This window comes from Girardinichthys multiradiatus, chromosome 6, assembly GCF_021462225.1.
Source record: "Girardinichthys multiradiatus isolate DD_20200921_A chromosome 6, DD_fGirMul_XY1, whole genome shotgun sequence".
Classification (NCBI taxonomy): Eukaryota; Metazoa; Chordata; class Actinopteri; order Cyprinodontiformes; family Goodeidae; genus Girardinichthys; species Girardinichthys multiradiatus.
The window spans coordinates 9,544,009-9,569,265 of NC_061799.1; the positions used below are offsets into that span (position 1 = coordinate 9,544,009).

Here is a 25,257-nt window from a genome sequence, read left to right on the forward strand (position 1 = left end):
ATAATTTACAAAATCAATCTTCATTCCTGCCAAAATACAGACCCCAGTTTCCCTCAGTGGCATACATTGATGTCGACAGTGTCATTTGTGCTACCTACTAAGTCAGGCATGAAGCATCCAACTGGAAATCCAATATAACACAAACTAGGAGGAAAAGATTTGCAAAAAAAGACAAATCTTCAATTAGGAACAAAGAAATTGTATTTTGACAGAAAGCCAGAATAATTAAATAATTAATTATTTAAATGTTTTCTCAACAGCAGACATGCCCTCACTCAAAGATAAATACATGAGTGCTCTCCTCTCTGTATTGTGAATGTGCTGTCACAATGCTGATCAGAACCACCTTCCTCCCACTTGATGGAAAATGTTTCCGCACGCAGAGAACAACGCAACATCAAAGCCTTTGCCTTCCTCCTCCATCCGCAACATTTAGCTGAGGGGTGTTCTTTTTCTTCAGCAGAGCTCTGTGCATGTTGTCTTGAGAAACACACAAACACAGCTGCCAACAGTTCTTGGCCTGTTTCAAGAGACACAGACAACCCTCATAATCAGTAAACACAAGAGAAACATTCCCATCCAAAATACATCCTCTCCCCAACAGTATGCCGAAGCTATTGGATCTCCAGAATAAAGCTGGAATTAGATTAGAGGTGATAGGAAACAGATTTGTAGGGAGGAGGGAGAAGGCTGTGAGAAAGAGTCTAATGAATGAAGCTGACACATGAGTGTGTTTATGTGTCTGAAAGACGAAAAGAGAACATTAACCTCCGCAGATCTGAGATATGTTTTTGTTTGTTGCTCAAACATTCATACATCACTTTTTCTCGTTTTGTCACATTACAACCACAAGCTTGTTTTATTTGTATTTTATGTGATGGACCAACACAAAGTACAGCATTAATTGTGAAGTGGAAGGAAAATGAGAAATGATTTTGAAAAGTCAGTCAGTACTTTGTTGAACCACCTTTTACATTTGCTACGAGCTCAGCGCATCTACTTCAAGCTCAGTCTGATTGGATGGAGAACATCTGTTAAAATCTTTCCATCATCTGATTCCATAATCTCTGACCAGATTCTCTGTCCCTGCTTAAAAGGCACATGTCCACACCATAATGCTGCCACCACCATGCTCCATGGCGAAGAGGGTGTGTTCAGGGTGATGTTCAGTATGCATGGAGATCAAAAAGTTTCATTTTGAACCATGGGATTCTTAACTGTCATAATCTTTCCATTTTCAGATGATGGAATGAACAGTGAGATCTTCAAAGTTGAAATGTTGCTATATTACTTGACTATACTGTAAACTTCTCCACAACTTTATCCCTGTCTGCCTGTGGGTTTTCTTGGTCTTCATGATGCTGTTTGTTCCCCAGTGTTCTGTAACAAATCTCAAAGGTCATCACATAACAACTGGATATTTACTCAGATTACATTACACACAAATTAACCTTGTTTTCATCTATCATCCCAATCAAATCACTTAAAGTTTGTGGATGGAGTGTGACAAAATGTGGAAAACGTTCAAGAATACTTTCCCAAGGCACTGCATGTGAGTGAGAAACGACCTAACAAAGTAAGTTATACAATCTAAGCATTAAAGACCATAGAATCCCTGATGTGAAGTGCCTGTGTCCTTGCTGCTCACTTACCACCGACCAAGTTGGATTCATCCCACTTTCATTTTCTGGGAAAACATCCATTCCATCATCCCCTCCTAAACTATACATGACATCATAGGAGATGGGGAGGGCTACAAGGAGCCACAAGGAAAATCACTCCATCATCCTCCTTTCTGTACATGGACCACCCTCCACTGCTCTGTACCAGTGGGCTGCGCCTGCTGGTGTAAGTCAGCACAGGCCCTCGGTCTCAGTGGGAGCAGAAGGAAAACGGAGCACCGAAGGCAAGGAGACACAGAATGAACCTGACGGAGGTACACAACTGAGACACCACTGACTGAACTCACTGACACAGGTGGGATCTTGCTTCTGGTTAGTTTTATTAAAAGGCTTTTTATTTCACTTTCTCGTTCATCTTTGCAACTCAGGTGTATTGTATTTGTATTTCTAGTTCACAACATCACTCTGACTGGTCGAAAAAACTACTTATTAGTGTAAAGAATGAAGAAGGAATGTGTTAAATCTGATGTTTCATACAGTTCATAACAGCGCAGCTAAAATTAGTAAAGTGTTTATTCAGCTTGAAGCAATTTGGTTTCTCTCCCACAAGAGTCAGCTTATGTTAAAAAAACTGTTCAAACTAAACTTTACCTCAGCCAACAATAACGGTAAAATCTTGAAGGGTAAATCAATTTAAAACTACTGGAAAGGAAAGTTTTTAGCATTTCATTTTAAAAGTTTCAGACAATTTTTTCAAATATGTATTTATTTTCACCCATTGAAAACCTTCAGTTCATGATTTTTTTTATTTACTTTGTGGTAGGTTATTCAGAAATGTTCCAAAAAACAGCTTTTCGGATGTTCGGGGACCTTCTTTAGGAGCCATGGGTCAGGGTTTTACTAAAACCATTGATCACATTCATCAAGTAGAAAGCTCGTGTATCATGTTGCCTCGTCAACAGACGGGCCTAATCAGTAGCACCAGTGCTTGTGGGCTGGTTGGCTCAGTGCAATGAAATCTACAGGCCCCTAGAAAAAGCCACAACACGGCTAGACTGGAAAAATGTTGCTTTTTAATTAATAATATCTTTATGTTGTGATTGGTTTCCAGCAGAAGGTGGTACCATCTAGGCGTGCTGGCTCTTTATTAACCTGGTCTTGGAAAACCACTCACAACAAAACAGAACTGGTAGTGAGTTCTGAATTAACTGCCTTGCAAAAGTGTTCATACCCCTTGAACATTTGGTCACATAACAACCACAAACCTCAATGCATTTCTTGGAATTTTATGTGAAAGATCAACACAAAGTGGCACATAATTGTGAAGAAAATGATACATGGTGCTTAAAATTATTTCACAAATAAAAGTCTGAAAAGTGCAGCACGCATTTGTATTCAGCTACCTTGAGTCAAGACTTCTTAGAAGCTGATTTTAACTGCATCTAAAGTTTTTTGGGGGTATGTCTCTGCCACCTTTGCACATCTATTGACAGAAATGGCCATTCTTTTTTGCAAAATCTCAGTTTATGTGGAAAGCCTCGGTGAACATCAATTCTCAAGTTTTATCACTGATTCTCAATTGTATTTAGGTTGGGACTTTGACTAGGCCATTCTTACACATGACTATGCTTTGATCTAAATGTCTGTCGCTCTGGCTGTCATGATTTGGAGGGTTTCGAGTCTTGGATTTACTTTTGTGTGTTTATGTGGACATTTTCCATGCCAATGAGTGTGCTCTTTAAATATTGCTTTCTGTAGCTCACTTCCCACTGTTTATTAATGTCTGGAGTTTTCATGTTTAGATTATTTTTTAGTTTCATAGTCATTCTATGTTCTCTGTTTACCTTAGATTTTTTCTGTTCTCTGTTAGATATTCCTTTGGGTTTTCTTTCATGTTTTCAATCATGTTTTTTTCTATTCTCAGCCACTGTCACCACAATCAACTTCATTTGGTCTACCTGATTCATTCAAATCAGTCTCACTGCTTTCACCTGTGCCATGCTCCATATGTACTCTTCTCTTCTGTTTACTCCTTGTTGGAGTATGTTGTTTTGCTATGCCAAGCCTGTCCATGTCCTTGACATGCCAAGTCCATGCCAGCCTTTATGCCTCGCCCTGTAAGCTTTTTATTTTATTATTAAACATTTTCTATTTACTATTCTGCCTTTGCCTGCATCTGGATCAGCTCTGAGAACCATACGTCTGACACTGGCTATATGTCGGTTGTTGTCCTGCTGGATGGTGAACCTCTGCCCCAGCCTCAAGCCTACTTCAGCTAGGTCTTCTTTCAACATTTCCCTGTAGCCTCATCCATCTTCTTTTACACTCCACACAATGCGTTTTGTGGTTGCAGTGCCCTTTACATGACTTGTGGCAAACTTTAACCTGGACTTCTTATAGCCATCTGTGCTGTGGGTCTCTGCATCTCCTCCAGAGTTACCATGAGTCTCTTGACTGCTTCTCAGTAATGCTTTCCTTACCAGGCATTGCAGTTAAGGTAGACAGCCACATCTTGGTAGTGTTTGGTTGTGCCAGTCTTTCCATTTTCAAATGATGGGAAGAACAGAGCTTTGAGAGATGTTTAAAGCATGGGATATTGTTTCCTAACCCAACCCTCCTTTAAACGTCTTCACAACTATCTAGCTGACATGTCTGCTCTGTCCCTTGGTCTTCATGAAGATGTTTGGTTCTCTAGCAAACTTCTAAGGCCTTCACAGAACAAATTGATTTACAATGAGATAAAATTCCATACAGGTGGACTCTACTAATTAAGTGACTTTTGAAGGCACTTGGTTGTCCCCTTTACACTGTGCTGAATTAATAATGAACAGCACACTTTTAGATGTAAAACATTTTACAACCATGTATCATTTTCTCCATCACTTAAAATCCCAACAAAATAGATTGAAGTTTGCAGTTGTAAAGTGACAAAACGTGAACAAGCTCAAGGGGTGGGAGTACTTTTGTAATACACTGACTGCTGGTGATGTCCATCTCTGAGAACAGTGAAAGAAAAAAACTTGAAGTTAATCTTTGACTAAGTCATTAAAGACAGGCTGCTTTGTTATAAACTTGATGAAATCTTGCACGTTGTGAAGGAGGGAAACCTGGAGGTAATAACCGCAGATGAGTTTTACAGCCCCGGCTGAAGAGCCTCTATGTAAACATTGTCACTGCTGTCAGACCGGAGCCTGTGAGATTCATACTGAGCGGCTGGAGTCCTGCAGACATGCCAGGTTCTCAGACTTTTGCTTTGACTTTTAAAGCAAGATGATCTGTGGTTAGCAAAAAAAAAAAACAGAAAAAAAAGAACTGTACTGCAAATAATAACTGTCTGACCGTGTCAAGGTGTCGCAGAACTCTAACAAATGGCTCATTTTCCTTTAAGTGCCCTTGTGTCTGTAATCATTTCATTTATGATTCATGATTCATTCAAACTTAACTTGTTTCACATGAAAAGCTAAAACTCTGGCTTCAGAGCAAGTAGTGTTGTTGACAAACACAGTTATTAAATACTTATGTTGGCTCTGAGACTTGAAATAAAAAAAAACATTAAACTTCAGAAAACACAGAAAATATAAATTTCCTTTGAGTCAATCATATTATTTTTCTGACAAATGCAGCAGTTTAAGATAATCCACCAGGATTTGTTTCTATGACTGTGGACAAGACTCAATTAAATGTCAAAATAAGACCACATTAATAATTTAAAGCCCCCGCTTTGTCTGTCTTGCAGTAATTTATTTCAACACATTCTATGGTTCTGGCTTTACTAAGAAGTACCAACTCAGCTAATACCAAGTATTCCACTACTAGCAATACAAATACTGTAAGTCTCTGCCCCCACTGAGACTTCTAGACAAAGATTTAATAACAGAAGTAAAGTGTTTGTTGTGTCATGATTGAAGGGTACAGTGTTGTTATGCCTTAAAGTTGTACTCAGAAAGATCCCGAAGTCAGAATTGCAAGTGGAAAAATTGGAGGATTCTCACCAACCCCAAATTCAAAATCTAATATGGCCGCTTTGCGGATCAAAGTAAGTTATATCTACAGTAAAACACAGTTCATTTGTGCTTTTAATTATTTGTTTCTCAATAAACAAATACATGTAGCTCAACTGAGATACGAGTTTTGATTTAAGTTGTAAATGGGACACAGCATAAGTAGCCAAACGTAGTAGATCCTGGTTCACCCTAATGCTCTGCAGTTCATATTGGGAGTTCTTGACAGTTTCTGATGATGCACAGATATGAGCTAAAACAGGTAATCTTTTTGGCTTAGGTGCTTATTCGCTCTATATCACAGTTAATTAATTCATAGTTGAGCTGCATGTTGTCGCAGTGGGTAGAGCTGTTGCCTTGCAGCTGGGTTTGAATCCCTTTCTTTCTGCATGGAGTTTGCATGTTTTCTCTGTGCATGCATAGGTTCTCTCTGGGTACTCCAGATTCCTCCCACAGTCCAAACAGTGTTAGAATAAATGGTCTCTTTAAATTGGCTTTAGATATGAGTGTGTGTTTGCATTGTTGTCTGTTCTGTGTGTCTCTGTGTTGCCCCGAAATGGACTGGCAACCTGTCCAGGGTGCTCCTCCCCGCCCCTTGCCCAATGACCCCTGGAGCTAGGCACCAGCCCCAATCCTGCAAGGATGGTCAATGGATGAATGGATAGTTCATATTTAGCCTTCAAAAAACTGACATCAAGATATCTTTTAGGTGCCACTAAAGTATCTGTGCCTCTGTTTTGCAACCATGGTTCTATGTATCTAGTTAGAATCTGATGTGGACTTGGCTCATTAGTGTGGCTGTCAGTGGTGTGACGATACCCATGTCCACCACACTGCCTGCTGGTTAGATTTGGCTCAGCCTGAGTTTGGTTCATTATTTTGGATCAGGCCAAACCGGTTTCTAGAGCAATGACGTAGGGATCTTACACTCTCTTTTCTTTATTCCAGTTTCTGTCAAAACCAATTAGATTAAAATTGAGTTTTTATGTTTTTTTTTACAAGAACAGACTTTACAGGAAAAAAAAAAAAAAAAAATCAGTTTCTGCTTCTACTCTTGAAACACATTAGACAGTGGTCAATAAAAGATACTTTTATTGACAACACGGTGGCTCAATGTTTTGGAATATTCAAGTGTAAGGGAAATCTTTTATCCGGACCGTCAGAGGATTAATTACCATAATGATCCACATAAGCCAGTGCAGGTACGCTGAAAGGCTGTGATAGAATTTTGCGAAAGATCTAAGCAATGAGATCCACAGGAATATTAAAGACAGAGATCAACACTTACACGAACTGGGACACCTGGTATAGAAGTGGTTGGGGCCATTATGAAACAGGAGCCACCCGGGAACGTATTGAAAATAAGAGTTAGGATAACACATTGGTGGGAGTTAGGTGGAACAACTGGCCCACCACAAGCAGAAAGCAGCTCCTGCCAAAGGCAGAACTGTCTGCAGTACGTACTGTGTGACACCAGCTGGACATCTTTCAAGGTCTGCTTCTCTTCACATTTTTATTTCAATGCTCTCTTGCTTCATTAATAAGCAGAACTCTTGTGTTCAGGCTTCTCTGGCAGCTCCTTCTGATCCACACCGAACTACCCTCCCTGAACTTGAGTTGTGCAGCTGGATTATGGTAAATGGATTCAAGCAAAGCCAAAACATCAACAAAGATCTCCAGTTTCCAGTAATTCAACAGACTTCCTACAGACCATCAAAGCAATTTATATACACCACCAAAACTGTACACACGTACCCCGAAAATGGGATCTAAACAAAGAAACAGAAGTAATACAGTTCAAAAAGTGAAATTTTACAGACCCAGAGAACATCTGCTGGACAACTGTCAAATTAGCAATCATTCTCATCACTGTGTAGGCCACAACATTTTTTGGATTGTTGTGCTTCTGTTTTTACACATATTTTTCTAAGAAACTAGAAATTGTCAAAACAAATAGGTCCGTGAACTACATCACTATGGGCCTAATTTACTGAGATCCCAAATAAGGAGCGTTAAACTGCTTGTGCAAAACAAATTGCACCTGCAATAAGTGGGCTTGTTGAGGTGATCTACAAAGATTGCATGTGCAATGGATAACAGATGCAAGTGGTGCAGACCACCTTATTTAAATGAGAATTTTAACATTTCAGTTATGTTCATTTAAATTTAAGAAAGTCTTCATATTTTCTCTGGGTGATGCCAAACATTGTTGAAATGGATGTCACACTATGATTAGGTGGCTAGCGGAAAACTAGGCCAAAGAATAACTTCGGTGCTCAGAAACATCAAAGAAGGGGGGAAAGTGAAAGGAAAAATTAGAAGTGTAACTTCTCAGACTAATTTTTATTGTGTCATAGACCGAATTATAGCAGCAAAGTGGTTTTAATGAAGTTGGAAATGAGTCTCAAGCCACAAGATTTCTGTTAGTTTAATGAAACCACTTATCTACCTGCCATTTAGGTGAGTGATGTCAGGCTCCAGGTCAAAAAAGCTCCTTCACTGATTTGTAGCCCCATTTCATACCCAGCATGTGCCATTTCATCTCTTCCTACCTCCACTTTGAACGCTTAAACCAACTGTTTTGTACCTGTAGACTTAACCCATTCTCAGTTTATGTTCTTAGTAGTTTTTTTTATAACGCAATGGAGCTAAATGCCGATAAAACCTCTTATAATTTAATTTATCTGCATATGTTTCTGAAATTTATTTAAATTATTTTGTTTTAATCCTCATTTGGGCCAGTTGACTTATGAAATATGGCAGATTAGGACCCCTAATTATGCCAAAGTAATTCTAAGTGACCTCCTGCTGGTAGATAATATACAATGCACTCATAAAACCTCATATCCTTACAGCAGGCAATAATAATCTTCTTTCTATAAGGGGACATCTGAACCCAAATGATGCAGTAAAATGGGCCTCTTGCAGCATAACAGGACAACTGGGACTTTTTGTTGGTTCATGCATGTGCTAGCTATAGTATTTATAAATTCTCAATAAATACCCAAGTGCAAAAAATATTTACTACTGTTATTAATGACACTATTAATTGTTTACTTTTTATGTCAATAGCTGCCAAACATTCATTAGTTTAATGTGTTTCTTGTTTTTTATTGAGGTAAAAGTGTAATAAGAAAGAAAGAAAATTACAGATGTCCAGCATTCAGAAATAAGTGGTAAATAAAGCCTTTAGCTGGATTTTTGTTGATGAATTCCATCTCATGTTACCCTGAGAGCTCATGTATGCCTGATCTGTGAGCTGCACTGAGATAAACAGCTAAATTCAAATAGGTGAAAATCTGTTTTCATTTCTCTGAGGAATTACTACAGTTAAAAAAGTTACAAACCATTTAACACATTGCCAAACTGGGTTCTGTTTTAAAGTATAGCCAACATATCAAGAAATTATTTATTAATTAATACTATGTAAATGCGTAAAACATTAATTCCATGCCTTACAGCATAAAATGAGTATGTTCTCCTTGTCCACACATTTATTTTCTCTGGGTCCTCAGATTTTTCTTTCAGATTCCCAAAGCATGCATCTTAGGTTAATTGTCAACCCTAAATTGTCCTCAGATGTAAGTGTATACATTTATAGTTGTCTGTCCTCTGTGTCTCTGTATTCGCCTGTGATGGTCTGTCAGTCTCTTCGGGGTGCGTCTTCACTCTTTACTGTTGACCACTGGAGATGGGCACAATCTTCCCCATGCAACCCAACAAGGACAGAGAGATAAAAGATCAATGGATGGATACGTATTAGTGGGAACAATGGAGAGTAGAGCAGTGATTAGTGTTGTGGCCTCAAAACAAGGAAGTCCTCTGTTTAAATTATGCAGGCAGAGGTTTGTTTGTGAGGAGGGTGGATGCAAATTTAGGCAATCAGGTAAGTGAGGAGTTAACAAAAGATGATTCAATAACGAGAGGTGTGTTTGTGTCTATCACCTCTCTTAGCAGGTCACAGATTCGACATAGTGTCTGCAGAAGTTCAAATAATAACAAACTGTTCCCCTGGAGATTGCATGCTCTCCCTCTTCAAGTGTAGTTTTTGTCTCATTGTTCTGTTTTCTCTCATGGTTCAAAAATGCATTAGGTCAGCTGGAACTATTAAGTCGCCTTTAGGCATGCGTAAGTGGATGAAGGGTTGTTTATCATATACGTCTCTGTGTTGGGCAAACGAGATAGACAGAAACTGCAAAGATTAACTTGGCAAAGAAAATAGATGGATTAAATTTGCTTGTGTAATAACTTGTAGAATCTAATCTCGGGGAAGAGAGTCCGACGCTGCAAAGTTGAAGATAGACACATGTTGCCATTTGGGTATTTGCTGAAATACAGAAAACAAAGATTTTATCCTTTTATCTGATCTTTCATTTTACAGATTTCTTGGCTGTTTGGTGATAGCAAGAGGAGCAATCATGGGTCTTGATGTGTGGAACTTTTTTCTCCTGTTGGGTTTGTCTCTGTGGAGCAACAGTCAAGCCTTGACCAGGAACCCAATCCTGGCCAGGATTCGAAGAGCTCCAGAGGCAGCTGAAGAAAACAAGAAATGCTCCTACACCTTCTTAGTCCCAGAACAAAAGATTACGGGTCCCATTTGCGCTGCCCGTGGCTATTCCACTGATAAAGACCGAGTGACACGCCTGGATGTTGCTGCAGTGCGAGACCTTCTGTCCAAACAACGTCGGGAGATGGAAACTTTGAAGCTTGTGGTGGATGTGGACGGTAACCTGGTGAATGAGATGAAGCTATTGAGGAAGGAGAGCAGAAACATGAACTCCAGAGTGACCCAGCTTTACATGCAGCTGCTGCACGAGATCATAAGGAAGAGGGACAACTCTCTGGAGCTGGCTCAGCTGGAGACACGCATCCTTAATGCCACAACTGAGTCACTGCGGTTGACATCCCGGTACAAGGAGCTGGAGGCCAAATATGCAGCATTGTCTGCAATTGTGAACAATCAGTCAGTGCTGATTGGAACTTTAGAAGAACACTGTATGCAGATGTATAGTCGTAGACATGAACAACCACACATAGGACCTCCGTTGGTACAGGTGGTGCCTGAGAACATTCCGGTCAGTGTGCCACGGTTCACAAATGAGATCCAGAGTCGTAACACCAGAGGGTTTGGCCCGGAAAGGGGCTCTCATTCAGGGTCATCTCCCACGAGCAGTACTCCCGAGGTCCCGAAATCTGAGAGAAACGTCAGCACAGAGGGTGAGTGAGTGGTCATACATTTCTATTTATTTATCCCTTGATTCAGTCACACAGTCAAATCCAAGACAGACGTGTCATGGTAAAATGTGGGATAGCCATAACTTTGAAAGGCCAACAACAACAGCCTCGCACTCCCAGGCTGCAGCTGTAGATGGGCCAGTGGCCTCATTTCAAAGGTTAAAAATGTGCAGGATCAGCTGGAATTCTGCTTCATGCTCAGCAGAAAACACACAGACCAGAATGGAAACACAAATGCTGTACAATTTGAGCAGATGCAGAAAATCTTTAGCAAGGTGAAGTTAGACTTGACCAGCTCGATTTTGCTCATCAACAGAAAAAAAGATGCTCTTGCATTGGTGTTGCTCAAGAAAAATAAACTGTGAAGAATTTCAGGACAGGCAAATTGGCAAATTATTTTGCAAGAATTAGACAAAACCCAGACAGACATGATGGGAGTCTTGCTCACCAAGAAGTAGAGGTATGTTCAGCATACACAAGAGGCCATACTAGAGCTTTACAGCAATACAACAAATAATTACATATAGGAGTTGCTAACCCCTTAAATAAACTCACTACACACATCTATATGAAACTATCTATTTGTAGTTTTTTGACTTTAAGTGGGGGAAAAGTCATATCTCATTAGTGAGACTCAATTGGCCTGTCCTCAGAAGAAATTATAAACAAGTGCAACTTTGTAGATCTACAGCAGGCACATGTAAATGGTAAATGGACTGCTTTGAGCGTTGTTGTTGAATACTGAAATAGCTTTACAGTACAATCCACAATAGGTCATTTACACATACAGTCATACAATGTAGTACTTCAGAGGTGCCAGCTTTTCCATGGATTTTCGGGTGAGGTTGAGATTTGAGTGGGTGGGTTTAAAAAAGTCAGATGTTATTAATGCCAATTTATTAAAAACAAGTAGAAAACATTGCCAATGTGCATATCTTTATTTACACTGGAGGTCTTCCTGTGATGTCTTGAAGTACAAAATGTCCTTTGACCAATGTTAACCAAAGACTTTACTGCCATACATGTGGACCTCATCTTTATTTTATTCAAAGTATCTTGACTAGTGGAGTACTGAGGCAACACTACCAAAAACTTAATCTATCTCCAGAGTGGTTCGGACCAGGGAGATAATTCTGTTAACACAATTGTGTTAAGACTAATTAATTACAGTGTGGAAGTTAAAGCTTGGGCACAAATAGGTCTCACAAATGAACAATGACTCTACTTATACCACATAATTAATTACAAATTGATATAAGTACAACAAAGTTTTAGAGTGGCCATCACAAAGCCCTAATCGTAGTCCCATAAAAGATGCGTATACTGTGACGTATCAGTTGGAAAAAACATAACAGATGATAGAGAAAACTAAACAGACTAAAAACTGAGCGGACTTTTACGAAAAATATTATCCAAACAGAATATAAAGATATCTCACAAGACTAAATTCAACTTTTCTGCACTCCTACAGACTCTGAGTACACAAGTATATTTAAAGGCTAAAAAATTTGATTTTGCATGACATGTCCCCTTTAAAACCCTTGACCCCAGTCATTCAGTTTAACAGGAAATTCTACAATTACAAATAAATTTGTACCTCTGAAATAAAAAATTGTCTCTTTATTCTAGCATTTAGAAAATAGAAACAATTTAGGTCATCTTAACTGACCTTAAAAGAAATGTTTAGTCTCAATTAATGCCAGACAGTGAGGAAAAAATGGCTAGATGTCTTTGTACGGAAATATCCAATTTGTTTGGGATGGCCAGTTCCAAACAGCATTGTTTGCTTTGCACACTGGGCAGAGTGAGAAATAGAGAAAGAGCCTGATTCTCACTCCAGTAGAGTGAGAGTTGCAAAACCAGAGTACTGTCTTTATTCACAGTTATTGTATATGACAGAGTATTAGGGCCAGGCCAAGAGAATTCTTCTTTTGGGATATTACAAGAATAAGTTCAGAATGTTATGAGAATAAATTCATAACATGAGAACTGGGTCATAATTTTTTTGACAACTTGAGGTCTTCCATTAAGCCCAACTGAGCTGTGTGTGGTGTGTTTATTGTTATTTTTTTGTTTCATCACAAATAAATCAGACATAGTAACAGTTGCAATAGTGCTTCCATGTGAAAAATATTCGTTTTTGTCTTACCTTCACACAGGTACTAAAGGTTTGCATTTAGACCTTAACTGTGGAGCTATACTTTATTTATTTCAGGTATGTAATTTCAGGTGGAAATTGCTTCTAAAACCCTTAACAGGTTAAAATAAGGAATGCTGAGCATCTTGTGAAGTTATACTGTGGTATCAGTTTCACAAATAATGGACATTTTTAATCTTTTAGCACATCCACATTGAATTATTATCAGTATCAGGACTTTGAAACAATTGTGCGAATGACCACTCAGACTTGGAAGAAATTGCTTTGTTTGTAGAAGAGAAGCTGTCTCATTATCACTTGTTTTCTCCTAAAATCACAACTTTATTCTCATAATAATGACTTTATTCTGGTAATATTATGACTTTATTCTCATAATCCCCCCCAAACATTTCTCTTAGCCTGGCCCTAATCCTCCATTGTAATTTTAAGTTGTTGGAAGAAGCAGACTTTGAAATAAAATACTAAGGACTACTACAGACATACAAATTAAACAGCAGCCAGAGCTATGTTTTAGCCAAGTTAAGCTAGCAAGAGAATTGTTATGAAGTTAACAATAAATTGTTAAATATTTAACTTTTATAGGTTCCTGTTTTTTTTTAGGCAGATGAACATTTATGTTAAAGCCTCACTTTCTACATGAGTTTTTTTTGTCAAATATTATAGTATGAAACAGATAAAATTGATACAGATAAAATTAAGCTAAAACAATCCTGCTGAAGGCTAGTTAGCCTAGCATCTATTCCCTGAGATGTAAAATTTTTAGTGTCTTTTAAACCTAAATGCTTTCTTTCCTCATAACTTTGTTCTTTCTCTTTGCCCTTATGTAAACATTTACAAAGCTAAAAAAGACTGATGATTCTACAGTTCATAAAGTCAGATTCTTTGTCCTGTTGTCCATTTTCCAGCTGGATCCTGTCCTTCACTGCCTGCTCCCCTCTCTGTTATCATGCTTTTCTTCAGGCTCGTTCAGAGACTGCCAGGAGGCCCAAGAGGCCGGCCACAGCACCAGCGGTATGTATGTGATCAAACCAGATGAAGCGGAGAGGCCGGTGCAAGCCTGGTGTGAACAGGATATAGACAACGGGGGTTGGACGGTTATCCAGCGCCGGAGAGATGGATCAGTTAACTTCTTCAGGAACTGGGATAACTACAAGGTGGTGACAGTGGTACTCCCTCCATCTTGCTTTCTTCCTTTTCTCCTTTCTTCTTTCTTTAAAGATTCGGCTCTTACAAAAATGAGAGTAATGATCTTTATAAAGGAGCCATCTAGAGTCTTTGGGATAATTATGTTAAAGACAGTTATGTTCTTTTTGTTACTGTAACATATAATGCTTTGAGATTCCCATTATGAAACAGTAGATGCCCCATGAGAAAGGTATGTTCCACAGCTCAGTTTACAAGTATTGCTTTCCAAAACCACTTCTACTATGGAGCCTCCCTAGATGGATGGCTGCTTGGCCCAATACAGCGCACCATATAGAGCTCTCGTGAAACCCAGTGAGAATGAGAAGTATACCACTGCTGACAGCTGCAACAATCCAGTGTTCCACTCAGTCTGGCCAGCATCATACATGGGTAACTGGCAGCTAAATGGTTCTCCTCAACGCTGTCCGCTGTCTCTGCACCCTACCACAAGGGCATAACCATCACACACACACACACACACACACACACTGAACCATACTGAAATCCTGCTTCATTCATCATCTGCTGGCTCACAATTCATCCACATTCATACACCTTAACCTCTTCTTCCAAGCAGAGCGTTTTTGAGCCTGGTGCCCAGACACAGACGCAATGCATTAGTATGTTGAACTTTCTCACATTTTGTCATTACAACCAGAATATTTTACAACTTTCAATGGAAATTTAATGTGATAGACATTTAACATAAACTTAACAACACAAAGTCATGCATGATTACGAAGTGGAAGGAAAAGGATTCATATTTTTCCAAATTTTTTAAGAATAAAAATCACTGCTGCAAGTTTTTTGAGGTATGTTTCTACCAGGCTTGCATATCTACATACTGAATGCTTTTGCTCATTCTTTAAAAAATATTTCAAGATCAGTTTGATTAATTGGAGCACATCTTTGAATATCAATTTTCAATCTTGCCCTGGATTCTCAATCAGATTTAGGTCTTTGACTGGGCCTTTCTAACACATGAATAAGCTTTGATCTAAACCATTTCATTGTAGGTCTGTGGTATGTTTAGGGTTATTGATTTGCTGCCCCAGCCTCCAGTGGTTTGCAGCTTCTAATAGGTTTTCTCCCAGTATTGCTCTGTGTTTAGCTGTATTCAACTACCAACTTTCACCTGCTTCCTTATCCCTGCTGAAGAAAAGCAACTCGCAGCAGGATGCAGCCACCAAGAACATCTAACAGATTCTCCTACCTGAGCTGTGGATCTCTGCAGCTCTTCCAGAGTTACCATAGGACTCCTGGCTGGTTCTGTGCTAGTAGGTTTGCAGTTGTGTCATTTTCATACCATGTTCAGATAATGGGTTGAATAGGGTTACATTAGATGTCCATACTTTAGGTTATTTCTTTAGGACCTACGTTTTAAGATCATCCATGTTTTTATCTCTAGCTTGTCTGGATGATTCTTTGGTCTTTATGATCCAGTATCAGCATTTTGAAGATTTCCAGGTGCTTATTTTACAGCATAAACTCAACAGCATGCCTTTCTTGTAAGTTTTATAGGTAGGGTGGTAATCTTTTGTCACAGTGTATTTTGTGTTCTTTGAAGTTCTCCTGAATTACAGAAGCATGACCAAAACACCATCAAGCAGAAATTTCTCATTTGTTCTGCTAGCAACCCCACAAAGTCTTCCACAAGGTTTTAAGTTCCCAAATAACTATCTTGTTTCCAAACTCCTCAACGACCCACATGATATACAACATAGATTATTACTTGTGATCTTATTGAAACCTTCCCTGTAATTTTCCTTTGATCCAGAGTGGCTTTGGAAACATAGACGGGGAGTACTGGCTCGGCCTGGAAGCTATCTACAAGTTGGGGAGACAGGGAGACTACAAGCTCCTGGTGGAGATGGAGGACTGGATGGACAAGAAAGTCTACGCGCAGTACAACAGCTTTCACCTGGAGCCTGAGAGCGAGGGGTACCGCCTGCGGCTGGGCACCTACCAGGGCAATGCCGGGGATTCCCTCAGCAGCCACAATGGCAAACAGTTCACCACTCTGGATCGAGACAAGGACGCCTTCTCAGGTCGGCCACACTGGGATGTCTTCTTTAAAATAAATAACAGTATTTTGAAATACTACTTATTACCTAAACACAAGTTTTGCATTGCTTTTAAATGCCACAGTAAAATGCCATTATTAGTCTCCTTCTTATGGTGCCCCCTAGTGATCAACCTACACTGATCTTTGTGACTCTTAATTTACTTTTTAAAAATATGTTCACTTTTAAGTTCAAAAGATTCTCCACTTTGATTAAGAAGTGTGCACACGTTTTTAGCTCTCATCCAGAGAAATCCAGAGATACAAGGGTTATCTTAAATTGTGAATTTCTAAAGAGTGTTGCGGAAAACAGAATGACTAGACTGACCATAGGTTTCAGCATATTGGATGTTCAGGGTCATTCACAGTTAATATCTTGAACGTCAGAACTCATAGTAACAAATAGGAGATTTCTGATCGTTCGTTTTAAAGTTTGAAAGTCAGATTTATACTTTTCTTCATAAAACATGCCCGCTTGGCCAATTTATTACCATTTTGACAATGAAGCCTGTATGACAATGTAAGTTTATGTCCAAAGTTTCACGCAAATGTTATTTTCAAAATTGTAGCGCCCCTCATCGTTGGATATTTGCCAAATTAGGTATCATGTTTCTGACTTTGCATGTGAATTTCGATCAAATGTCTGTGATGCTGAGATTTGCCTAGCTAACTTTTTAGCTACCCTACAATAAAACTTTGTTCATATGAAACTATGCCCATTTTTGTAAATAGGTGTAGTTGAACTTAATCAGAGTCCTCAACAGGTTCAATACCTATAAGGTTTTTGACTACGTGAATTTCCAATTAGAGGTTATAAGCCAAAACACAGTTACCTTAGTCATGGCACCACCTGTTGGCGGGTGATGCTTCATTTTTGAATCTGTCTACCAGTGTGCGTACTTAAGTTTAGAAGGAAGTATCAAGAAAAAAAATTGAGCATGGGTTAACAAAACAGTTAAAAAATCTCTGTATGAATTAGGTGAACTGTTTTAAAGGTCAAGCAGCATTCCCAAAGCGCATGCGTATTTAAAAAGTAAAGGAAGCAGGAGTTTACCACTCATTATGTCAACTACAGCAACTATTCTGTTCCTCAACATGGGTCAAAAATAAGTCATGAATCTTTGGTAGGGAGACAGATCATTGATAAAAGCAGACAGAATATATGGTGAAAATGACACTCCAAAAAACTTTTTAGCAAAGCACAATTTCCAGATGACTATTTATGTTAAAACTAAAATGTATTTGTTATCATGCTGACTGAATACTGTGCAACTCACTGTATTCAGTTGTAATTTGTATTTCAGCAACTGAACATAGAGGAAGGGTTGTTTATTATGGAAAATAGCAGAGATGCTTTGACGTTCTGCTCAGGTTTTACAGACAGACCCGAAATGTAGTTGGTTGGCCCCTGCTCGCATGGAATCCCAAGAAGCCTCAAGCAAAGCATTTACTTCCTTTACAAAACAAATAATGATCTCTCACTCACATCCATGACCTTTGGCAATTTTTCGTTCAGTGCTGAAAGCATGCCAAAACTTACAAGGTGACAAAGAGATTATTTGTTGTTGGTATAGAGTAAATAGGCACCTTATGACTTTTTCCAAATTGTATCTGACTCTCAGGGAATCAATCATGCTTGACCTCAGTCAACACTGTCTTGATCCCCCCAACCTCCACAAACAAAAGCCACATTAGTAAAGGAGCACATCCTTGGGCTTTAGACCTCTCATCAAGTCAATGTAATTCTTAAAAAAAACCAATGTTGTTCGGCTGACTTTTTGTAAAATGTTCTTAAATCCACTTGCTCACTAACTTTTAATCCTCCTGTTTCCCATTAACAGGTAACTGTGCACATTTCCATAAAGGAGGATGGTGGTACAATGCTTGTGGCCAAGCCAACCTTAACGGTGTCTGGTACACGGGAGGAGTGTACCGCAGCAAATTCCAAGACGGGATCTTCTGGGCTGACTACGGCGGAGGTTTCTACTCCATGAAGTCTGTTCGCATGCTGATCCGGCCCATAGACTGAGGCTGCAAGAAGTACTGTCCAAAAGGCAGGGCTGGCAAATTCAAGACTCCTTCTTAAGTTGCTCCTTTATACAGTACATCTGCAATGAGAGGTTGATCCTAGATGGAGAAACTCAACAAATGGAAAGAGGCCAAGTGTCATTTTGCAGGAACAGACACAAACTCTGCATATAAGGGCATTTTGGGGACATGAATCTATATCACAATAGCTCTGTAAAGCACCGACACTGGACCTTGCAAAAGTATTCATGGTCCTTGAACATTTAAACATTATGTGACGTTACAACAACAAACATCAATGTATTTTATCTGATAGACCAACATAAGACATCTCAAAATTGTAATGTAGATAAAAAATACACAGTTTTCAAATTATTTACAAATGAAAAGCTGAAAAGTGTGGCAAGCATTTGTATTGAGCCCCATTCACGCTGACATCCCTATTTAAATCCAGACATGTGGAAGAAGGTGCATTTTGGCCTTCATGCGAAACACAGAAAACTACACACTGCACATAATTTGAACACACCATCTCCACAAGGAAACACAGTGTTGGCAGCATAATGCTGTGGGATGCCGTTCTTCAGTAGGACCAAAGAAGCTGGTCAGAGTTGATGGCTGGATGGAGGGAGTTAAATACAAGGGAATGCTGAAAGCCTGTAAGTGGCTGCATAAGACTTAATCAACATTAATTATACAGACAACTCTACAGGGGTATGTGTTAGAATGGCCCAGTCAAAGTCCAAACCTAAATGCAATTAGGAATCTGTGGCAAGACATACAAATTCACATTTAAATATACTTTACATCTACCTTAAGTGATTTGAAGCTATTTTCCAAAGATGAATTGACAAATATTTATTGGTAAAAATGGAAAACTATGTACAATACCTGGTTTGTGGTTCTTACATGAAAAAAATGATTACAAGTTCAAGAAGAATGAATACTCTCCCAAGGTCCATTATGTTAAAAGGTAAAAGGAATTTAAGAAAATATTAAAATCTATAACATTTCCGGTACCAACATCACATGATCTGAATGCAGAATCACCTACCTCACCAAGATAAACATCTGGTGCAAACATTAATATTTGGTATAACTTTGTTTTAGGTGCTTGGAGCTGGAAAATCCACAGTGTTAATACCTACATACAGTATACTGTATCCATATAAACTACACACTCTTTTCCAGATCCAAAGCACCACATTTAATTGCACAGTGTATTTTAATTTAAATCTCTACCCTTAAAACAACCTTTATACTGCATGCTAAAATACTCTGTGTGAGTTCAGATGACCAAAAAGTATAATTTATGCGTATAATTAAGTTATCATAACAGTGAAAAGGGCCAGGTGTCCTTTGAGAGAAGGAAATGATCCTATAGAAAAACGGGAGTCGTTTCCTCCTGCTGTAAATAGGACAATCATAGTCAAACTGTGCACACTCATATGGAAATTGTTCTTGTGTGTTTTTCATTTGGACTTTGATTAAAGTTCAGTATGACTCTGGGAAATGCAAGCATTGTTGAGAGGAAAAGAAGGTGGAATTAAGTCTTGCTTTGAGTGGTTTTGGAGAGGGAAAAATATGCCTACCAGGCATATTGAGAGTTTTAAGTGCTGGGACAGACAACGAGAAACACATTTCTGAAAAACCAGACAGGACAGAGAAGGAAAGAGAGAAAGGGGAGACGACAAAGGGGTTGAGGGAGATGGATGGGGGTGGAATCATTCCAAATCTCGTTTTTCTTTTTTTTCTTTTTTTTTTTCTTCACAAAAGCCCATACCCCCAATCATGCCTTTACATACAGGGAGATCTACATTCTTTCCTCTTAATGGAGGAACTCTGTTTTTTCAGTGAACAGATCTCATATGGATAAAGTATTGGGTCCCTACTCAACAGTCATTGAGAAGTCTTTCAGTGGAATCATATCAGCAGACAGAAGAGACAAACTATTGAGTCTAAGTTGAACAGCAGCACTGCATAAAACACATTAAACACAATAAGACAAGCAGATCTGAAAACAGACGTCCAAACCGACCACAAAGGATCTCACACCCAACTATGTAAAACTCTCTAACAACACAACAAAACACATAATAGGACTCTGGTCACATTCAGTCGGTCACCCAAACCTGTTTATGCTCATGGAAAAACACAACCTCTAATACAAACTGCATCATTTTCCTAAAACTGAAGCACAGTAAAAGCTGAAAGCAGTGACTCACTGTGCCTTGAAAAACAAACTTATACAAGAAACAGACACGAAATACCATCACACATGACTAACCTCTACTCTTGGCACGTGAGGTGCAAAACTTTTGCTGAGTCTTCATCAAAACTAAATAAGCTCCTTTTACAAAGACTTCAAGACGGTATTATGGTGCCTTTTTGCCATCTCCATGTGTTTTGTGAAAGGACCAACTAGGCAAGGCTGGCAGAAGGCAGGTCGCCTTTGTTACGCCCCTATGTTGCTAAGCTAGGTAGTCACAGCCCCACATCAGCTGACTAGTTTCAAGGCAACCAGGCTCCACAGGTTGAGAGAGTCTCAGAAGTCATTTTCAATGAAAGGAGTAAAAATATAAGATATACAATACAAGTTAAATTTGATGCATTCGTACAACCAAAAACAGGATCAGTACGCTGAGTTCATCCATCATTACTGTTTTAAAAAGAAGTGAATGGGGAGATTTACAACACCGATTTCATATGTAGTGCTGACATCGATGGGGCATAACACTTCCTGTGGTCCCACTTTGCTGACTTTATTTTTGAAAACTCAAAGCGGTGTGGGTTTCTTTATCAAGTAGCTGCCTGCTTCTTATTGATAAAACTTTTAAGCACAGTTATCTTTGTGTAACAGAATTTGAATTGGCATAAAAAAAAAAAGAGTCATTCAGGTTTTACTTAGAAGATTTTTCTCCAAGTTGTTTTTTTCACGAGGCATCAATATAAAATTGACAGAACACAGCACAGTTGATGTAAAAACAGGCTCGACCAGGTTTGAACGCCGCACTACAGAAGAGGATTAGGGCCACTTTGGAGATTTTTTTTTTTCACAGTGGCCCTGATTCTCTTCCTTAGAACGCAGCCAGTTAATAAATAGTAGTCAATTAGCATACCAAATATCTCATAATTTGAGTATTGTTAGATGTTTATGGGCTCAACATAGGCATGAATGTTTTATCAATTTGGGCCTTTTAATGATGCATATACAGTCATATTCAATCAAAATATCAATGTAAATTGATGTCACTAATTCAATTTACTAAGTGAAACACATGATATGAAAATAATCACACACAAACTGATGTTTTCAAGCCTTTATTTTTGCTAATTATGATTATTTTCCACTTACACTAATAAAAACACTGCATTTAAGATTAGAATATTACATCGGACCAATATATATACAGTGCCTTGCGAAAGTATTCGGCCCCCTTGAACTTTTCAAACTTTTGCCACATTTCAGGCATCAAACATGAAGATATAAAATTCTAATTTTTTGTCAAGAATCAACAACAAGTGGGACACAATCATGAAGTGGAATGAAATTTATTGGATGTGTCAAACTTTTTTAACAAATAAAAAACTGAAAAGTGGGGCGTGCAATATTATTCAACCCCTTTACTTTCAGTGCAGCAAACTCACTCCAGAGGTTCAGTGAGGACCTCTGAATGATCCAATGTTGTCCCAAATGACTGATGATGATAAATAGAATCCACCTGTGTGTAATCAAGTCTCCGTATAAATGCACCTGCTCTATGATAGTCTCAGGGTTCTGTTCAAAGCGCAGAGAGCATCATAAAGACCAAGGAACACACCAGGCAGGTCCAAGATACTGTTGTGGAGAAGTTTAAAGCCGGATTTGGATACAAAAAGATTTCCCAAGCTTTAAACATCCCAAGGAGCACTGTGCAAGCAATCATATTGAAATGGAAGGAGTATCAGACCACTGCAAATTCACCAAGACCCGACTGTCACTCTAAACTTTCATCTCGAACAAGGAGAAGACTGATCAGAGATGCAGCCAAGAGGCCCATGATCACTCTGGATGACCTGCAGAGATCTACAGCTGAGGTGGGAGAGTCTGTCCATAGGACAACAATCAGTCGTACACTGCACAAATCTGGCCTTTATGGAAGAGTTGCAAGAAGAAAGCCATTTCTCCAAGATATCCTTAAAACGTCTCGTTTAAAGTTTGCAACAAGCCACCCGGGAGACAGACCAAACATGTGGAAGAAAGTGCTCTGGTCAGATGAAACCAAAATCAAACTGTTTGACCACAATGCAAAACGATATGTTTGGTGTAAAAGCAACACAGCTCATCACCCTGAACACACCATCCCCACTGTCAAATATGGTGGTGGTTTCGTCAGCAGGGACAGGGATGATGGTCAAAATTGATAGGAAGATGGATGGGGCCAAATACAGGACCATTCTGGAAGAAAACCTGTTGGAGTCTGCAAGAGACCTGAGACTGAGACAGAGATTTATCTTCCAACAAGACAATGATCCAAAACATAAAGCCAAATCTACAATGGAATGGTTCACAAATAAACGTATCCAAGTGTTGGAATGGCCAAGTCAAAGTCCAGACCTGAATCCAAACGAGAATCTGTGGAAAGAGCTGAAGACTGCTGTTTACGAACGCTCTCCATCCAACCTCACTGAGCTCCAGCTGTTTTGCAAGGAAGAATGGGCAACAATTTCAGTCTCTCAATGTGCAAAACAGATAGAGACAAACCCCAAGCGACTTGCAGCTGTAATTGCAGCAAAGGGTGGCGCTACAAAGTATTAACGCAAAAGGGGCCGAATAATATTGCACGCGCCACTTTTCAGTTTTTTATTTGTTAAAAAAGTTTGACACATCCAATAAATTTCATTTGTTGGGGCTTTGGGAAGGTCATTCAGGGAGCCTAATGTAGGCATACCTAAACTATATGATATAGACCATATTGGGACACTGAGTTGTATCTAAGTTTCAACCATCTGAACCAAACTGTCACGTTCAAGGAAATAGATTAAGATGTTCAAGCAGCACCAAGGCTCAAATCCAAGGCTCAATCAGTAACCATTCTTATTGTCCACAGTGAGAGTATTACATTACTTTGGACAAAATGAGTGTCGACCAGGAAAGAAGCTCCTGCTTCAAAATAAATGCATTTATTAAAACTAACTTTAAAACGGATTTTAGAATTGATAAAGGAGACAAACAATAAGCCCCTGGATTGGATCTTACCTAAACCCTACTGAAATCTGTGGACTATATTTAAAAACCAATAAACCCCAGGAAACCATGCATTTTGTTAATGAGAAAAGAGGTGAAATATCCATCCAGAATAATGTCCTACTGAATAGTGAGGTACAGGATTGTGTTGCCTTGGTCCCAGATCTTGATCAGCATTAACTGCAGGTGGGTATGAATCAATCTGCATGAAATGTGAGTCAAATATGTTAGATAAGAGCCTTGTGAAAGAAGGGGGCAGAAAAGAAGTCACATCAAAGACAGACTGACATTCTGCAGAAAGCACAATAATGGACAACAGACTTGTGCATAGTTTTTTCCTCTGATGAATCCTAATTTCAATTGTGTGTAATATCTGGGAAATAATTTGTCCAAAGAAGAAAAGATGAGTCCAACCATAAGTCTTGTGGGGTGCCAACAGTGAAGCATCTCAATACAGTCCATGTGTGCCTACTAGCAATTCTGGGCATGAACTCTGGTACTGTATGAACAAAGAGTGGGATCAAGTTGCCCTCCAAGAGCATCTTAAAATGCTTCTGCAACTTGACTGGAGTCTACCTGTGGTAAATTTAGCTGATTGAACATGATTTAGAATGAAATCCACAAGTCTATATAAGGTCTCACAGTTGGCAGTGTAGAAACCAAGCAATGAAGTCAAATGCATTGTCTATAAATGCTTGAGACTGAATTGTGTCAAAGCACAAACCTGGGAAAGTGTACCAAAATGTTTGGCAGTATAGAACATCCCGAAAAGCCCTGTGGTCTCAATCATGTGGAAATGGTAGAAGTTTGGAAGCACCAGGACACTGCCAGACCAAGTAAACAGTGAAGAGGCCAGAGGCTTTAAATCCAGTTGAACATCTGTGGAAAGACCAACAAATGGCTGTCTACTGAAACTGCACATCCACTGTACCTGAGCTTGAGAGGATCTGCAGAAAAGAAAAATAGAAAAGGACCCAAAACGGGTGTGCCAAACCTGTAGAGAAACACCAAGATGACTAGTTGTTGCCAAACGTGCTTCAGCAAAATACTAAGACATGGTTTTGAATAACATACATACATGTTAAATTTATTATATTGACATTTTTAATTAATTTACAAAAATGTTTAAAAGCATGTTTTAACTTTTTCAGCAGGGGCTATTTTATGGTGACTTATTTTTAAGAAACACTATAATCAAAGCAGTTTTAATTAAAATCTGTGATGGAACAAATGTGGAGAAATTGAAAAGCTGTGAATGCTTTCTGGTAGTGCTGTGTCTTTCTCAGAATGATGAAGCAACATGTCTCAATGCCAAACTGAGAAGGATAACGTTGAAATGTTAAATCCTTGGCCAGGAAACTGACCAGATCATAGCTCCATTGAGAGTCTGTGGGCAGTTCTCAGTTGTAGAAACAGAAGCCAACAAAAGGTGATCGACTCCAAGATCTAATAAGACAGAAATGAGTCACCATCAATTAGGACAAGGACCAGAAGCTGATATCCAGCTTGTCAGAGGAAATTGAGTTATGGGTAGAAAGTTTCAGCACTGCAAATATAAACTCTTCTAATAAATTTGATATAATAAGGATGATAGTACTTGAAACCTATGAACTGCTTTCATACACACTTCTGGTTCAAAAGACTTACAAATATCTTCTTCTCTCATTGTTTCTCTATTATCTACAAGCTCAAGATGAGCTGCAGATCAATTGCTCCATAAAGATATAAGTAACCTGTTT

At 38.9% G+C, this 25,257-nt stretch overlaps 1 protein-coding gene across 2 annotated transcripts; it reads left to right on the top strand.

The window, feature by feature from the left end:
* Positions 1–1,814: 1,814 nt before the first annotated feature.
* Positions 1,815–19,804, top strand: angptl1b (angiopoietin-like 1b). Of its 2 annotated transcripts, none has more exons than XM_047369039.1 (5): positions 1,815–1,994; positions 10,005–10,840; positions 13,977–14,170; positions 15,979–16,249; positions 18,105–19,804. In XM_047369039.1, the coding sequence occupies exons 2-5, from the start codon at positions 10,042–10,044 to the stop codon at positions 18,290–18,292; spliced, it is 1,452 nt and encodes a 483-aa protein (XP_047224995.1). In that variant the 5' UTR covers positions 1,815–1,994; positions 10,005–10,041; the 3' UTR covers positions 18,293–19,804. The 2 variants fall into 2 exon arrangements, with proteins under 2 accessions (XP_047224995.1, XP_047224994.1); XM_047369038.1 differs by having other exon boundaries at positions 1,816–1,977.
* The last annotated feature ends 5,453 nt before the right edge of the window (positions 19,805–25,257 follow it).

Excerpts from the sequence above, each read along its gene's own strand:
- angptl1b (XM_047369039.1), top strand. The coding sequence starts at position 10,042 with ATGGGTCTTGATGTGTGGAACTTTTTTCTCCTGTTGGGTTTGTCTCTG. Across the intron at positions 14,171-15,978 it reads GGAACTGGGATAACTACAAG|AGTGGCTTTGGAAACATAGA; the intron begins GTGGTGACAGTG and ends CCTTTGATCCAG. Across the intron at positions 16,250-18,104 it reads AGACAAGGACGCCTTCTCAG|GTAACTGTGCACATTTCCAT; the intron begins GTCGGCCACACT and ends TCCCATTAACAG.